This window comes from Sus scrofa, chromosome 15 (assembly GCF_000003025.6).
Source record: "Sus scrofa isolate TJ Tabasco breed Duroc chromosome 15, Sscrofa11.1, whole genome shotgun sequence".
In the NCBI taxonomy this organism is placed as follows: Eukaryota; Metazoa; Chordata; class Mammalia; order Artiodactyla; family Suidae; genus Sus; species Sus scrofa.
The window spans coordinates 46,531,569-46,550,114 of record NC_010457.5 but is presented as its reverse complement, the minus strand read 5'-3'; the positions used below and the strand labels follow the sequence as shown (position 1 = coordinate 46,550,114).

The following is an 18,546-nucleotide window of genomic DNA, read 5'->3' as shown; positions in this document are numbered from 1 at the left end:
TTGAAGACTAGCTAAGTTCAAACTCAAGATACATTGACAAGAAATAAGAGTTGGGTAGAGAAAAAGTTTGATTTAGATACTGGTGGTCAATGGAGTCTTCCCAGAAAATGTGGAAAGAGAATGAGATGTGATAGAGAAAAAATAATAATCCAATAAGGATGAACCATACACATAAAGACATAGTATAAGAGATTATAATCCTGTGTGTTGATTTGAGTTACTTTTTCTTAATGTGCGGTCCACAGACCACACAGATTTTGGCCCCAGCAACTCAATCTAGATCTCTTGAGAGTGGAGTCTGGGAATCTGCCTCTCTTATAATAAGCCCCTAGGCTCTCTTAAGGTGCACTGGCTAAGAGATCTCAGACTTACACAAACACATACTCTTCCTCTAAAGAGGGTGGCCATGAATTCGGGTTAAGGTGATTAAAGAAAAGGATGGATTTAGTTTTACACAGGTTGAGCTGTATTTGTACCAGTAGGTGGTTAGAAAAACAGGATCAGAAGAGATAAAAGTTCAAATTCAAGAGACGAAAGTTAAAACTATATTGGAGTTCCCATATGGCTCAGCAGAAATGAACCTGACCAGTATCCATGAGGACTCGGGTTCAATCCCTGGCCTTGCTAGGGGTTAAAGGATTAAAGGATCTGGCATTGCCATTAGCTGTTTTGAAGGTCGAAGATGTGGCTCAGATTTGGCATTGCTGGGGCTTGGACTTGGCAGCTGCCGCTCCACTTTGACCCCTAGCCTGAGAACTTCCATATGCTGGGTATGGTTAAAAAACAATTAAAAAAAAAAGTTAAAAGTCTAGATCTGAGAGTTAAAATAGAAGAGATGATTGTTTTAATCAACAAATTTTTCCAGTTATATGAGAGTAGAATGAACAATTTCATTAACCTTCTTTAAAAGGAAAAAGTTGAAGGGCTTTCTAAATATGATTTGAAATAATAACCACAAAAGTAATATCTAATGGAATCATAGTTTAACTTAATCCTTTAAAGGAGGAAATATATAAAAGAAAATACATGAAAGACTCATCCAAAAAAAAAAAAAAAAAACCTTCTTAGGACAGTCCCCAAACCAAAAGCAGGAACCTCTAGGACTAGTTAGCACTGGGTCACTGCTTCTTCCCTAGAACACTGTCTCACAGTTATTCTCAACTCCACCTTGACAGTCACCTCTGAATACCTTCCTAGAGACCTCAGTAAATAGCAGGATGTAGGGAAACTACCTAGTTCACATCCCTGCTTTCCAGGCTCTCTGCAAATTCTTTTGAACTCTTCAGGTATTATACTGTATTAATTTATGTTGCATAGATACTGCTTAATCTAAATGATGCCAAAACGAACAGGTAAACGGCAGAAAATGTTAAAAAATATATAATCAATTTGTTATATAAGCCAGCTCATAAGGTAAGGTATAAACGATTGTTACACTTACACAGTACCAAGTAACTTGTCTGATTTTTTTTTTTCCTGAATTGACCTCTCGGGGGGTGTGTGTGTGTACCATGCAGACACAGCCAGTGACTGACAGAGGAAATGTGCTTTGTGATAAAAACAGCCATCCCAAATAGGCAAAAATCAACACATATATGATTATTTCCTTGATAACGTAACATAGGTGGGGCACTGGAAAATATGTGGGAACAGAAAACACCTATCCTCTGGGACTTTTATATAAGCCACCACAGTAGACAACATAGTTCCAACCCAGTTTTATAATTCACACTATCCCTGGGCTAGTCCACCTTGTTTACAGTTTCCTGAATCTCTTTTCTCTATGAGTCTTAAACGACATCCAAACAGAGCACTCTGTTAATAAAGTATGTTGCAGCTCTGCTCTCCTGGACTGATACACTATCATATCAGGCCTGAAGTCCAAGATCCTTGTTCTTGAGTTTTTAAAACATTTCGCACTTCTCCTCCCTCATCCTTACCCCTCTCTTTGGGAATCAGAGCAAACTGGTGAATAACACCAGAAGTACTTGATTACACTCTGAGGCTATGACAGGACCTTCCTCAGAATCTCCCGATCCTCAGACCTATACCAGGCAGACAATGGAGACAAACAGACCTGGGTTTGTGATCTCAACTGTGTCACTTATTAGCTGTATGATCTTATGCAAGTAACTCAACTTCTAAGAAATTACTTCCTCTACTTGATTTAAAAAAAAAAAAAAGAAATAATAACAGCAACTGATGGACTTGCCATGAGGATGAAGATGACATGGGTAATGCAATCACTAGAGGACCTGGACCATGAAGATGCTCAGTGAATACCCAACCCCTCCTTTTCCTCTAAGCAGTTTCATCCTGTCTAGACCTCTTGTGGGAGCCACACAAGACAGTCTCAACTCCTAGGTTTCTGTTATACTCATCACTCATGTGTCAAAAACATAAGTTTACAGCCTGAATTTGAGGGAAGTGACAATTACTCCAAACAAAATTAAACTATACTTTGAGTATACTGACAAATCATCTTCTCATACATACTTTCAGATGGTTTATTGGACTGAGTACCTTTGTGTGACGTTTTCACTTTAGATTTCTTTATTTTTAAAAATAAAATTTTAGGGAGTTCCCGTCGTGGCGCAGTGGTTAACAAATCCGACTAGGAACCATGAGGTTGCGGGTTCGATCCCTGCCCTTGCTCAGTGGGTTAACGATCTGGCGTTGCCATGAGCTGTGGTGTAGGTTGCAGATGCGGCTCGGATCCCGTGTTGCTGTGGCTCTGGCATAGGCTGGCGGCTAAAGCTCCGATTTGACCCCTAGCCTGGGAACCTCCATATGCCGCGGGAAGTGGCCCAAAGAAATAGCAAAAAAAAAAAAAAAAGACAAAAAATAAAATTTTGGAAATCCTGTGGAATCAGATTGTTATGATCATTATACAACTACAGATGTGATAAATTCATGAGTAATAAAAAAATGAAAAAAAACTAAAAAAACTAAAAATAAAAATAAAGATAAAATTTTAATGTATTTGTATTAATGTATATTACATATACCTACGAATATATCTGACCGTATTACTTAATTGCAGAAAGGCTTGCTATTTGCTGAGCACTCCTGCTGTGCCAGGCACTGTGCAGAGATGGCTCATTTAATTCTCAGATCAACCCTACCACAGATGTACCATCATTACCCCTATTTTACAGATGAGAAACTGAGGCTTAAGGACGATAAGTAATTTAACCAAGACTACACAACTAGTAAGGAAACTTTAGCACAATCAAAATTGTAAAATAACCATTTGCATTGATGATGCTTGTGGTTTTTTTAGTTGAAAACATAGAGGTTGTGGCTTAACAGCTGCGGCTTACAGTCGAATGAAGCTCACTGCTGCTCTCCAAGCAGAAGATAAACTGGAGGACAGGTGTTTCTTTAAGAGAGTAATGAGAATTGTAACCCAAAGCCTCCTCCAGCGGCCGCCCAAGAGGTCTGGGAGGCTGCGCCCGCGGCGGCCGGTGAGCGTCTGTAAACTCCGCGGGTCTGGCGCGTCTTTCTTCCAAAGTTGGAGCTCTCCTTGGTGGGAGGGGGAGGGGAGGAGGGGAGGCCGGTGACGTCACTCGGGAGCAGGGATAAAGCTCCTGGGCCGCGGTCCCGCGAGGACACTGCCCCGGGATCAGAGTGGGCTTTCCCGCCCCGGGACACTCGCTGCACCCCCGCCTGAGGAAGGCCGTGCACCATGCCCCAAAACGTGATCCTGCCGGGCCCTGCGCCCTGGGGCTTCAGACTCTCGGGGGGCATAGACTTCAACCAGCCCTTGATCATCACCAGGGTAGGTGTTTACCGATCTTTTGCTGCAGGTCGGAGACTCTGGAGTGCCGCGGGTCCCCCTGGAAAGGAGAGTGGCCAGTGAGCCACTGGGGTGCTCTAGGTGGGTCCTCAGCCTCGGGATGGGGTCACAGCCCAAGGGACGGCAGCATCTTGGCAAACTAAGGTTTGGAAGATGCAGAGCAGCTTTGAGAATTAACCAAGTCAGTTGCAATGGTCTCTGCAGCCTCTTGGACCCCAGCAACTTTCCGAGGAGAGGTGAACTGATAGCGTGGTTTCTCTGGGCTCAGAGAAGGCTAGGCTGTGAGGTGCGCTGCCTTTTTGTCCTTTACTCCCGGTCTCCTTTCAGTAACAAACCAGGTGGGGTCCAGGAAGAGAGACAGAGAACTGACAGTAGCCATGGTGGTTGGAGCAGAACAAACGCCATCTGAATGCCTTCTTTGACTGGATGAAAACTTCAGCAGGGCACAACCTGGGCCGGCCAAGTCGGAACTGCTCATATCAGCCCAGACAGGGAACATATTACTAATCCGTATTCCTGGGTTTCCAGGCATTTTGAATAAATATTTTCCAAAGCTAGAATTTGGCTTAGAAATCATCATCTATAACTCAAACTAAAAAGAAAACGTGTCAGATAGTTTTGTTTACTTGATGGAGGACCATCACTCAGCCTAAAACTCTGAAGGTCATACTTCAGTATCAAAGTCAAGCTTTCCTGACTTGATATTCTCTAAAGTATTGTCTAATTAGGAACAAAAGAAAATGGAAACTTCAGCATCTGTCCTGTCAGTAACTTTATAGTTGGTCTACCTGATTTTTTCAACATGTGTTTACTTAACAGAAAATTATTGTTTTTATTTCAGTTACCACATATAAAGCATATTGAACCTAATTTTAAAAGCAAACTTTCATAATATTTGTACCTTTACTATGCTTTATTTTCCTTCCTTACTGCTTATAATGTATTTCATAACTATAATTTATAATCTGATACATTCACATAAATTTTAAGCAAGGTGATGCCTTTTATATTCCATTGGACTTAAGAGTTTTAAGAACCAGTGTCTTTTGGGTTTCAAAACATGTTTCACACAGATGCATACCATGGACCATTTCAAGCTTTGTTTTACATTTTCAAAAACATATAAACACATCTGACATGTGTTTTCATAAAAACTTAACATACCCCCCAAAAGTTCCTAAGTAAATTAGGCAGAAAATGGTTCAGTGATCTGGGCCAAGCAATGCCTTTTATGGATTTACTAAAGAAAGCAGTTTCCATTATCTCTACCAAAAAATATTTTTAAAGTTTCTAAAGTATAGTTTTCATTTGTTTAAATTAAATAAGCTTTTGAATCCTAACAAAGGATAAATCAGATTTATATTAAATCCTAAGGAACTAATTTTGTCACAAAAGTCCTTCAGTGATTTATAAAAGAAATATCTTGCTATTACTGTGCAACATGTCAATATGATGAATCTTATGTTTGAAACGTTGAGTTGCTGACATTATCAACAGTGTTTATTTGAAAGCAGAACTTACATTTTGGAGTTGACTGCAGGAGCTATTGGTAAATACATTTGATATAATGACAGTTATTATTTGGGAAGCCAATTCTGTTTGAATTTTTAACCCATAACTAAGTTGCATCACTCATATTGACACCTGATTCAATAATCCCACACAACCATATATGATTATTTCATTTGACTATGGCTCTTCTCTTCAATTAACTTAAACTCAAGGAGAGCAGGTAAAACTAAACTGTTTTGTATTCCAAGTGTCCCCAAAGCCATTCACACAGTGGATTCTTGCTGAATAAATGAAAACATATTCACTTGCACTTTTTTGCCTTAGTGGACATATAACTGAAAATATTTCCACTGAAACTATAAGAATACTAAAAAAATCATTTGGAAAAAGACTATATATTACACAAAAATAATTATTAGTGTTGTAATGAGGTAGTAGAATAATTGTTAATTTCATAATTTTTATACTGTGTTGAAAGGCAGTGAATGAGGTTGTATATATGTTAGCATATTTTTTTTGCCTGCCATGCACTCTTCTAAACCCTTTAGTTGCACTAATTCACTTAAATCTCACAATAATCCTCTAAGAGTAGTAGTAGTAATATCCCTTTTTGCAGATGAGAAGAATGAGGTTTCAAGAGATTCATTAACCTGCCAATGACCACAAGTGGCAGGACAGAATCTGCCAGGTCCATCTGCCAAAGTTTGCATCCTAAAGCCCCCACACACATGAAAAAATCTGCTTATTGTACAGATATTTCCAAATAGGTGTTTTGTGCCATCCAACTTACCACCTGGTCCTACTGAGTCTATGTCTTCAAGATATACCACTTTACTTTTTTTCTAGCATTGTCCCTAGTCAAGATTTTATAATTTAACCCTTAGATGCTGTCTGCCTCTCCAATTCAACCTGCATGTTCACCATACATATGAAATGGTTGATTGCTCCCATCTTTCCCATTCTTAGAAATTCTTCAATGGCACCCCCAATTTATAGAAAAGAGAATGTGTGGTCTTTAGCATGGTATTCGTGCCTTTGACCCGCTATCCCAACTCAAGTTTCCAACTTCATTTCCTCCCTCTCTTCCTCCTCTCTCCTTTCTTCCTCACTCCGTAAATAGGTACTGGTGCTGATACTCTGGACCACTTATGACTCCTCTAACATGGCTTTTCTCCTGCTATCATTTTTCTCTAGAATTCTCTTCCCCAGTCACCTCATTGTCCTCTGTGCCTATGGAAACCATTCAAATACTGCCCCTCCAGCCTTCTTCCAGTGGCAATCATTGCCTGCATTTAATTACTATAGCTTTTGACCTACAACCTCTCCTTATATCGTGCCTTGTACCACAGATGTTGGGATACATCTGTTTCCAACAGGCTGCATTCCCTCCCCTCAGGGCTAGAACTGCCAAACACAGTGTCCAGTAAATCATAAATGTTATAGAATAAATATAGACACAATATGAGTGATTAATTCACCTTTGGCATAATTTTATTGTCATAATATGTGCAGATTTGTCCTCAGTAATAGTCCACAGTAAAAAAAAAGTAAGAATTGTGTTATTATTCATTGATTTGTCTGTTTTAGATAAATTCTTAAGTATGCAAGGAACTGAAATGCCAATGCCTACACTTTTTTGCTCAAAAAAGTCCCCTAAATGAGTTGTATTCCTCAAGCCAATTAAATGAATTTCTGTCTTCCTACAAGCAATACCCTCCCCTCCCTTCCTCACACTCTACAAAGGCAAACTGTTGCCAAGGTCCTCAGACCCTGATCCTCTGCGCCACCCTCTGTTGGGGGAGGGGTTTACAAGTGGAACTCTCTCCATAAGTTGAAATCACAATTAATCGGCTGTGTAAAACTTTGTATCATCAACAAACATTAGAAGTAAGGTAAATCAAACACCAGATAATCTCAAAAAAATTTTTGAACAGTTTGCTTGTGATACGATTTGCAGGAGAGTAGTTTCTAGGCAAGGGTGTGCTATACTTTGCTCAATATAAATTTAAGTTGTGGATGTTCAGCGTAGGGGAGGGAACTGTATTGCAAACACCATATACAAATGGCCTAAGAGTTACAAAGAATAAAGTTTAAGGTTCACATCTCTAAGTGAGCAACTTTTCTTTTTCTGGCAAGAAAGTTCTAAGGAGCCTCTTTCTTTCTTAAGTGTTTGGACCACCCAGGAGGTGGATTTACCATCACAGCCAAGTTACAGATGGTTTGTTTTCACAAATGGTCCAATTTGGAATAAAGCACAAGCTTCTTTTGTGTACACGATGTAAAGTTACTGTATACATCTGATGCCAGTGTGTCCCTTCCCACTCAGTTCCCCTTCCTTCTCCTCCCGCCTCTCTATACAGAGCACACCCAGGATCAAGATCACTGTAACTCAGAATGCTGTATGGACTTGGGTACATTGTTATTGTATTCTTAAGTTTTGCAGGCTTTGACACAGAAAAGTATAGTAGTTTAATATAAACTATATTGGAAATTTGGAACTTTTAGAAAGAAATGTTTATAGTTGAATGCAATCTTTTTCCAGATAGCCCTCAGTATCCTTGGGGGATGGTTCCAGGGCCCCCCATCCCTACCCCTTTAGTCCCCCAACCCCCATTCCCCCTTCAAGGGTTCCCAAATCCCCAGAATGATCAAGTCCTTCATAAAATGGTATTTGCATATAACCTAAATATCCTCCTATGTACTTTCAATCATCTCTGGATTACTTATAGTACCATAAGATAATGTAAATGTTATGTAAATAGTTGCCAACATGTGGAAAATTCAAGTTTTGCTTTTCGGAAATTTATGGAATTTTTTTTCAAATATTTTCAAACTTCAGTTGGTTGAATCCTGGATATGGAACCTGTGAATTCAGAGGGTAACTATTTACTTAATTTTGTTCTAACAAAGACCTGTCTTCATGGAAGCACTGGTTCATCTGTTCCTAATATTTATACCTCCCACCAGTAGGTATTAAGTGCAGAATGTACTGCATGTCAAAGGCATGGTGACGGATACTTTTATAACTTAATGGGCTTCTACACCCTGAGAAGTTTCTGTATCAGTAGAAGAGACATGTAAACAAAATACCATGATACAAACTTGTTCAGGATTCCATGAAAAAAGTATGGCCAAACAGTTAGGAGGAGTGGGAGGAGAGATCACCTGCAAGGGTAGCATTGTGGGATAGTGGAAGAGCTTGAGCTGTAGTTCTACACAGACCATGAAGAATTTCAAATTTTCACAGGACGTGTGACCCTAAGCAAGTTTCCTATACCTTCCGAGCATCAGTTTTTTCATCTTAAAGTGTACTAGTACCATAGTATAAAAATATCATTATAGTTCTCAACCGAGGCTGCATATTAGACTTGTCCAGGTAACTTTTGAAAATACCCATGCCCAGGTGCTACTTACAGAGCTACTCGGTGAACAGGTATACGGTATGGCTTTAGATATGTAAATTGAAGCCAGGTGCTGGAGGGCTTTCAGTGTCCGGTGAGGCACTGGAATTTATTTGTAGGTAATGGGGAACAACTGAACACTAGGATTTCTCACCATTTAGATCCATGCCCCACAGTACAGCCCTTCAGTATATACTTGTCTTGTTCCATAACTATTTCAATCACTTTTACTCTTAACACAAATCCCATCAGGGCCATCCATATCTTGGACTTCCCTCATGTCTCCCACAGTTAATAGGACATGATAGATGCTTCACCCAAGATTTGAATAAGTTTTTTTTTTTTTTCCCAAACGGACCCAAGTAATAGGTTGCTGTGAATAATGGAAATCATCTGAGGGGCTTGTTAAACACACACATTCCCTAGTCCCTCTGCTAGCACTTCTGATTCATGATTCCAGGCATCTACAATGGGACTGGAATCTTTATGGTAAACAAAGACCCTCGGTGATTGTTCTAATCAGACAAGTTTGAAAACATGTGCTAAGTGATTGCCAACAGTACTATTTTCAATGATCTCTCAAATGCTTTTGACATTTGAGACCTTGATGAAACAGAATAATAAAAACCTATTGAACAATTCTTTGGCTCATTTTAGCTCTCTCGTCTCCTAATTTGGGAAAACGTTAAAAATAAACTGCGAGCAATAATATAAAGTAATAAAAATAAAAAGCGAACTAATACTATAATAAAGTAACAATATTAAATCATGCAGGGAAATAATATATTCTTATGATTAAAGAGATAGTTTAACTTACTTAAAACAAGTCAAGTTAGTGGTCTTTTGCTGATCATGAGCCTCACTGAACTTGAGACCAAGGAAGTGAAGGATCACGTCCTTGTCTCCATCCCTTTCTCTACGTGTGTTTTTCTTTCTTATCAGCTCCCACCTTGGAGGTCCCAGGACCTCAGTTACCAGGTTGAATGCAAAGTCAGAAGTTGGTCCTGGCATCACTATCAACCACTAGTTTCCTATTTGATTAATGAAACCATTGGTGACATAGTGGTACAGCTGCTCCCACCTTAGTGAGAAGCCGTAGGCTCCTTAGTCACTTCATCTCCTCTGAAAAAGAGAGGCAGCCTTCTTTGTTCAGCCTGTCTTAGAGTTATTGTAAGGGTCAAAGTATCAGAAAGAGCTTTGCAAATGTAATATTTTGGGTAAATGTAAGGTAGTGTTAACTTCCATATTAATGCTATTAATAAAATTTAGTAATAGTATCTAAGTTCAGCATACCAGATGTCTCTGTTTAAAATTTATATAGACAGATACACACAGAACCCTACCTTCCACTCATCCAAACCAGAGCTCAGAAATAATTTTGGTTTTTCTATACCATGATCAAGTGTTCTATATAAACCAAATTTCAGGTTTGGTTTATATATTTCAGGTTACGTTAGAAAAGCTAGGTGAGGCCTTAAATGCAAACACGCTGAGCCATGCTTTCTCATGTTTTAAACCCCCCTTCACCCCCCATAAAAGCATCCTGGTCCAGAAGTTTAAAAATAGATTGTACTGATTTTGACAAGCCAACCTAGAGAAAATTAAAAGTTTGAGGTTATTTTTATCTCTACAAGTCACATCAGGGATGGAAACTTTTGTTCTTCTAACAGTTCTTAGTCTGGGAGAATTTCTAAATGGAAAAGCAGCTATGAAATGCCTCCCCAAAGCTGTAATAATCCTCAATTGTCCTCATCCACTTTCCACCAACTGTCCCTACTGGAAAATGATCATGATTGCTACAGTGAGATGATCAGAGACATGCAGTGAGTACAATAAACATTTTTGTGATGAGAGTGAAGATCTAGGATACATGACAATTTATTTTAGCAATTTTATTCATTTAGATGAATCTTTAGATCTCAGGCCATAAAGTTAAATCAAATCAACAAGTTAAATAAATAGACCAAAAAACATGAATTAATGACTAATCCTCAAGTTAAACATCAGGAATGATCTAGTTTATTCCTGGAGCAGCTTGAGGTTTTTCAGTCAAGTCCTACATATTATTCTGTTCTAAATAGTGGGAACTTGCAAAACACACAAGGAGAAGTTGACATCAATAGCCATAATCTTTGGGTATATAAGGACTAGTTCTTTTTATTTCACATGCTCTGAGTTAACTGTCTTTTTCATTCATTTTTTCAAGTAATTATTCATTATTTCCAAACACTGAGTACGCACCATGAAGCATTAGGAGTATACACGTATTACAGATATTCTCTAGAACTTCCAGTTGGGAAGACAGACAATACACAAGTAAGTAAACAAATGTACAGATTGTCTTCATAAAGGAAAAAACAGTGTGTAACAGTGGAGAATGATGGGAGAGGGCTGCAGAAGCTATGTCAGACATGTGGGGCAGTCTCTCTGAGAGCATGACATTTAATTCTAGACCTAAAGGATGAGAAAGAGCAACCAGGTAAAGAGTGGGGGGAGCATTTCAGGCACAAGTAATAGGGTCTGCAAAGTCCAGAAGTGGATGCAAGCTTAGCCTCTTTGAGGAACTGTAAGGAAACTGAACAAGCCTTGGAGCCTTGGATGAGAGGAGCAGGGAGTGGTGTGAGATGACATTAGAGAAGCAGGCAGAGTAAAACCAGATAGGAACTATTGGGCAGCTGTAAATAGTTGAGGTTTACCCAGAAAAATTGGGAGCAGGTAGAGCAATTGGAATCACTGCCTTTAACTGTATACTTGACATTTATTGAAGTAATTTGAAATATCTGAAATAATACTTACAGATTTGCTATTTTCTAAACATTTAATAACCGTATTTTCCCCATATCATTCCCCGTGCCCTTCCCCCACAAAAAAGAAAACCATATGGTTTCTTATAGACAGCACAAAATTAGACCTTGCTCTTTGTTTTTTTAAATCTAGTCTGACATTCTCTGCTAAAAACACAGGCTGTGATGTGTTTTTAGGCCATTTATGTATAATGTAATGACTGGTACGGTTTAGTTAAAAGATATCATCTTGTTAGTTGTTTTATTTTATTTTATTGTCTTTTTGCCATTTTCTTGGGCCGCTCCCTCGGCATATGGAGGCTAGGGGTCTAATTGGAGCTGTAGCCGCCAGCCAATGCCACAGCCACAGCAATGCAGGATCCAAGTCGCATCTGCAGCCTACACCACAGCTCATGGCAACAGCAGATGCTTAACCCACTGAGCAACGCCAGGGATCAAACCCACAACATCATGGTTCCTAGTCAGATTCATTAACCACTGAGCCATGACAGGAACTCCTTGTTAGTTGTTTTATATTTGTTCCATCTATTCTTCAGTTATGGAGAAGAGACTGCATAGATACAAACTTTCCTTGTGCCTGAGGTTCCCTGGGGTTCCAGACTTTCAGCGCTTATCTCATACTCAGCCTTTAGCAATGTGTTCATAGTTTAAGCTGAATTCTTAACAGTAGTATAGTGCCCCATATTCCTCTATGCTCTGATACAGGTGAGCCCATGCTTATATCTTGTCTTTCCTTGGAGGTTCCTCTCATTTCTTAGATCCCAAGCCAGTTGGTTGCCCTGCAACTTCAGCTCTCTGAAGAGTCCACAATAAGTTATAATTTTGCATATTATCTGGCTTCTTCTTTTTAATACAAGAGTGACTATCTTTCCAGATTTCTACATTCTAGGAGCATTACAGGAATGCTAAATCATTTCAGTTCAAATATTAAAACTCCCCAAAGGTGGTATATTCCCAATGGAGAATTCTGGGCAACAACAACAAAAAACCCTATAAAAATCAAATTATTTTGTTTAAAGCAAAGAAAATGATTCAAACAGAGAGTTGCAGAAGATGTTTTAAAAGAGAACAAGACAAGATAATGTAGGATGTTGTTTTAAAAAATGTGATGATTTCTTCCAGATCACTCCAGGAAGCAAGGCAGCAGCTGCCAACCTGTGTCCTGGAGATGTCATCCTGGCCATTGATGGCTACGGGACGGAGTCCATGACTCATGCTGATGCACAGGACAGGATTAAAGCAGCAGCACACCAGCTGTGTCTCAAAATTGACAGGTACTCTTTCATTAATGGTGCTAAAATTTTATCTGTTTTGCAGAAGAACCTGAACCAGAACCATAAATGATCCCATCTTCCCAGTGAGGCGGTCAATCACAAGTTCCAGAATTTTGACTGGCTTTTTATCAGCCACTCTGGTCTGTTGTTCACTAAGCCCAGTCAATCTAGTAGCTGTTAAAAAAATGATTTCTAAAGAGAAGTCTCTGGAAAGTCAAAATAATGAAAGTAGCTGGAAGAATTTTTTCCTAACCCAGTTAGTTATCTATGAAAATAGAACCACTAAAGGTATTGGCCTCATAAGCACTGAGCAGCATGTCTAGTTATACTGCTATTCTAAACATGGCAGAGAATGGAATGGAATTTAGAGATGCTCCTAAAAGAATCCCATGCTCATCAAAATGTGACCATGTTAAAAACTGGTTAACATCCTGTATGCCATTGGCTCTTATGTAGTGAATTCAGCCCAGAAGAATCTTACAAGGCATAAGAATGCATGTCCATATGAGTTGTTAGTCAATGAGACATTTCTGACCAAAAACAATATTAGGACATTGAACTTGATCTATTGCCATTTCCGTGATCTGAAATGGAATTGTGAAAATAGTGATTGTTATACCCACTATAGTGGTTGTTAAGGTGTGTGTTTACCCGGCTGCTGTAGTATTCACTGTTTTCCTGCCATGGTACAGAAGGCACAATCAATCAGCTAATCATGGGGTGAAATTGACTCTTTCCCTATCTATGTCTAACCTGTGTTCCTGCCAAGCACATAGTTTCTTAGGAGCCACATGCTCCCAAGGAGGTACATGAGAAGGGTTGAACAAGCATATCTCCTTGATGCCAACAAATCCACCTGTCAAATCACTCACTGCCTCCTGTGGTGCCCTGGATAGGACAGGAAGGAAGTTGAGGAGACCTAGGGTTGCCCTCTGGTCATCTGCAGGGTGTGCCTCAAGAACCTTCCTCTCCTGTACTGCTTCGCACATGCACTGGAGACCTACTTTCTCCAGAAACTGTACAACGTCCTTGCCTTAGTCAGTTCAGGTTGCTATAACTGAATACTATAGACTGGGTGGCTTAAACAAAAAGCATTTATTTCTCACAGTTATAGAGGCTGGAAATCCAAGGTCAAGGTGCCAGTGTCGTTGAGAGCCCTGTTCCTGGCCCTGTCCTTACAGAGTCCTTCCTGGTGTGTGCATAGAGAGAGTGAGAAAGAGAAAGAGTGAGGGGGAAAGAGAGAGAGAGAATCTCACACCTCTTGTTTTCCTAAGGGCATAATCCCACTATGAGGGCCCTACACTCATGAGCTAATCTAATCCTAAGTACCTCCCAAAGACCCCACCTCCAAATGTCATCACACAGGGGATCAGGATGTCAACATAGCAATTTGGGTGACAGAACACTGTAAACCAGCTATAATGGAAAAAATAAAAATCATTAAAAAAAAAAAACTGGGTGGCAGGAGGAGGACACAAACATTCAGTCCATAGAAATGCTCAAGGCAATCTTGATCTATTCAAGTCTTCTCCAAAGTACACTAAAAACGTAATACTGATTCAATAAGAGAGTGCAGGATAATGAGCAAGGAATATTGCTTCTGCTTAAATTGTGAGGGGTTGATAGTATTTTCACAAATTTAGGAAATTAAAGTATACTAACACTAGAGAACCATTCGAATTTAGGGTTTACAAACTTTATTTTATTTACAGGGCGGAAACTCGCTTATGGTCTCCACAGGTAACTGAAGATGGGAAGGCTCATCCTTTCAAAATCAACTTAGAATCAGAACCACAGGTATGAATTTTGGAGTAAGTGAAGTTCACATTATGTTTCCTTTTAAATTAAGTAGATGCCTTCCAAGAGATAAAAGTGGCAAATATAAAAAGTTGGAATAAGCCACCTGATAAAGCAGTGGTCTTTATTCTCTGAGATGAATTCATATTATCCATACCTTCTTATATCAGAAAAAAAAGAGCAATATGCCTAGGCAAATATCTTGTTAAAAGACAAATATGTTCTCATCAGGAAAAAGTTGGCTCTATCTATGTATGGTCCACTTATTTTTTCATTTTTTATGATGGATGTCTGCCAAATGACCATGAAGTAATCCAAGAATTTAATATATTAACACAAAGCAAAACAAAAATAGGGTCAACCATTGAAACAGATGTCTCTAATCTAATAGTTATTGTGAACTTCAATTCCTCAAGGTCTTCACCCAGCTCTTATGTTACATCCTTCTTTAATTATCAGTTCTGGCATTCTATGGTTAAGTTTACAATAGGAAAAAGAGTTTTGCATTATGTAATCATGACTGTGCAACTGAATTACAAAAGATTACAAAATTACAAAAAATCCTCACGGATTTTTCCTTGAGGGAGCTCTATCTAATGAGCTAAATTAATTCAATAACCTGATGCTTATCTGACTATGTCTACTTTCCAAAGCTCCAAAAAAACTGAAATTAAACCAATCCTCTGTTGTGCTGTATGGAAAATCTAACCAAGAAAAGGAGTTTAGAAACTCTACTTGGTCAGAAGCTCCCCAAGTTTAGAGAGACAGCGATATGTAAATTGAATATACCTTTTCAAATAAATATCCTTACTAAACTGATTATATAGTCCTAAAAATAATGGTTTTTCTATATATATTTAAAGAAAACAAACTGAAAACATTCATAATTTATGCTTTGGCAAGGTTTCCCCTTTCAGGATCATCAACTCCTGAATTTGTCCAAGTTTTCCACTTGTCTCCATAAGCCTCCATTCATTTTCTTCTTGGTAAAATATATAGAATACATTTATACATGTGTCTCATAGGGTTTCTGAAGACTTCAAATAATGTAGAAAAGGACTTGGCACATTGAATTGCTCAGAGAGATACTCAATTAAATGGGTGCTCATTATTATTAGGTATGGCATCCCCTCCAACCAGGCTGTAATCAGAAGGCTTCCTGGCCTTTCTTAACAGTGAGAAAGGAGGCTGCCTATGTGACAGAGCTTCCCGGAAACCAGAAATGTCTTCCTCATTACTATCCAAGGGTCATTATAAGTCGGATTAAAATTTTATATTTCAGTTTAAATACAACCCTCCCCACCACCAGAGAAGAAACATCCTAAGTAGTTTAACTTTTAAAGGGAATGCGTTATCAGACTCTTGTCCTAGATTTTTGATTGGAGGGAAGGAAGAGGCTAAACATCACAAAGAGCAAAAGAAGGAAAGAACAGACCCCAAAGGGAGTGAACAGGATACGGAATATTTATGAAGGCAGAACCAGTGTGTCTGTTGTCCTCACTCTGAATCTCCCAGGCATAGCACAGAACAGATGCTCACTAAATAGCTGATGAATGAATGAAAGGAACTGGAGGCCCTAAAGATAAACTTGATTCTATCATTGCAATCCTGGGAACCAGACTGGTGTTCTGGCACCTCCCTCAGGGCTGCATGCACAGCAAAGTTGAGGGGGATATTTAGGTCAGGTAAGAGTTCTACTCTTCAGGGTAGGTGAGTAAAAGATAAAAGTGGATGAAACAGGTGATCATTATGGTGAGAAAGGAGCTACATGCTGACAGTGGCTTACCAGCATCCCAAGTGGGTAGATGAATAACAACCCTAATCAGCGTCTTCTCTGATAGAAGAAACAGTTGGAAAAAATAATAAGGACAAAGTTCTCCAGGCAGAGCTGTCACCTGTAGACAGCCCTTTGTAATAATGCTCAAGCCCACTTGCTTCCTCTAACCCTCGTTAACTCATCACTTAGAGGCAACACATGAGAAAAAGAAATCTTTTCTTTAAAAAACAAAAATGGGAAAAACTCACATCCAGGCATGTGTTGACTGCCCCCCCCAATCTCTTATTATCATTAGTGCAAATTGGATAGAATTCTGAATTTCCTTCTTCCATATAGAGTACACATCCAAAATTGTACTGCACCCTTCTGCACATTTCCATTCGAAATTTCTCCTAATTTTTTAAAAAAAATTTTTCCCCACTGTACAGCCTGGGGACCCAATTACACATACATGTACACATAATTTTTTCTCCCATTGTCGTACTGCGATGTAAGTAACTAGACATAGTTCTCAGTGCTACACAGCAGGATCTCATTGTTAATCCACTCCAAGAGCAATAGTTTGCATCCATTAACCCCAAGCTTCCAATCCCTCCCACTCCCTCCCCCTCCCCCCAGGGCAACCACAAGTCTATTCTAATTTTTTAAAACCGATTTCAACGACATGGGATGCTAAGATATGGAACCAACTACACATATTTGACCAAAGAACCAAACCCCCAGTGATCCCTGATCATGTTGCAGCACCCATTCTGGCATGTGGGTGACTCAGCAAATGCGTATTTGATTAAGCACAGGGTGAGCTTCGAGCATGATGGGAACCTGTGCTTTGCTAATACCGCTCCCAAACTGGAGTTTCAAGGTAGTTGTCTGAGCTTTTCTCTAGAAGAAGCCCCTTTTATAGATCTCTAAGTATCAGTGTATGACTATGGTTATTCCAAGAATTAATTTGAAAAGATAATCCAAATTTTAAATATTCTGGCCTCTTGTCAATCATTTATTAGTGTGTGTGTCCTCCATTCTGGGGTTAAGACAATATATGGATATTTATGATACTACAATTGGGGAAAAGATAAAGAATGAGAAAGGTTTTTTTTTAAAGGTCAAGAACAGGTTAAGGGCTACAGAAATCAGTCAGATGGAGCCTTTGAACATTCCATTAGTTTGAGTCATGACTAATTTCTTACTTGCACCCTCTCCAAGAGGCCAGTGTTTGAAGGGCTCAGAGATAAGAAACATTTCAGTTCTTCCCCTAAAGGACCAAATATTCATACTTATGAATTCTCAGGCCAGATTTCTGCAAGACTAGTTCATATAACTTGGCACTTCAGGACAGACATTCCCTATAAAACATAGCTTAACCTCTCCTATTGAAAAATCCTATAGCACAAAGTAGAACAAAATGCAGTGATAAATATCAAACAGAGAATTTAAGACCTTTAGGCTAAGACTGGAGAAAGACTAAACTGTAATTCTTTGTATTCCTTTTATTTAAGGAATACAAAGCTATGCAAAGAGGTGTCTTGCAAAGAAATATCTTTTCTTTCCCCAAATGAAAACTCTACAAATAAAGCAATCCCTTCTGGACAATCCAGGTGTGTCAGTCTGAAAAACGAATGCCATTAAATCTTTAAAATGCTATCGTAGATGAATAGTAAAATGCCATTGAGTGATAAAATATTTGAGTTCTCATTTCTCAACCCAAGTTAAACTTCTGTTGTAGGTTATGTGACCTTTGCTATCGAACTAAAATACAGTTTTTTATTTTAAAAGCAATATATATTCATTGGGAAAAAACATTATATTCTACCATCCAAGCTCAGCCACAAATAACAAAATGTTAGTGTATTTATCTCTAGGTTTTTTTATTCCCCTAGAAATAGGTTCAGGCTTTGGGGACTTTTTTCTTACACAATTATAGTGATAAATGATTTTGATTTAAAAAATTTAATATTTTCTTTTTTATGTATTATTAAATAGCTAAATTTTAGTTTTATGAATTTAGACTTGAATCTTAGGCTGAAAAGAAACCTTAAATGTTGTTTAGATCAGTCCCCTGCCATTCACTAAATCCCTTCTATACAATCCTGAACATGGCCTATGAGCAGATGGGTACATTTTTCTATATGAAGCATTGCTTTAAACTAAAGGTATGTGTTAAGAGTTCTTGGTCCTTCTTCAA

General features: G+C 38.8%; 2 protein-coding genes across 4 annotated transcripts in view; one reads left to right on the top strand and one right to left on the bottom strand.

The window, feature by feature from the left end:
* The window catches only part of C15H4orf47 (chromosome 15 open reading frame, human C4orf47), a 141,494-nt gene that overhangs the window by 62,059 nt on the left and 60,889 nt on the right, over positions 1-18,546 (bottom strand). The gene's annotated exons all lie outside the window — the stretch shown is intronic.
* PDLIM3 (PDZ and LIM domain 3) overlaps positions 3,457-18,546 on the top strand; it is a 30,481-nt gene continuing 15,391 nt past the window's right edge. Inside the window, exons 1-3 of one of the 3 annotated variants that reach the window (XM_005671717.3) lie at positions 3,457-3,781; positions 12,639-12,790; positions 14,503-14,587. In XM_005671717.3, the coding sequence (XP_005671774.1) occupies positions 3,689-3,781; positions 12,639-12,790; positions 14,503-14,587 (330 nt within the window). In that variant the 5' untranslated portion in view covers positions 3,457-3,688. 3 annotated transcript variants of the gene reach the window in all.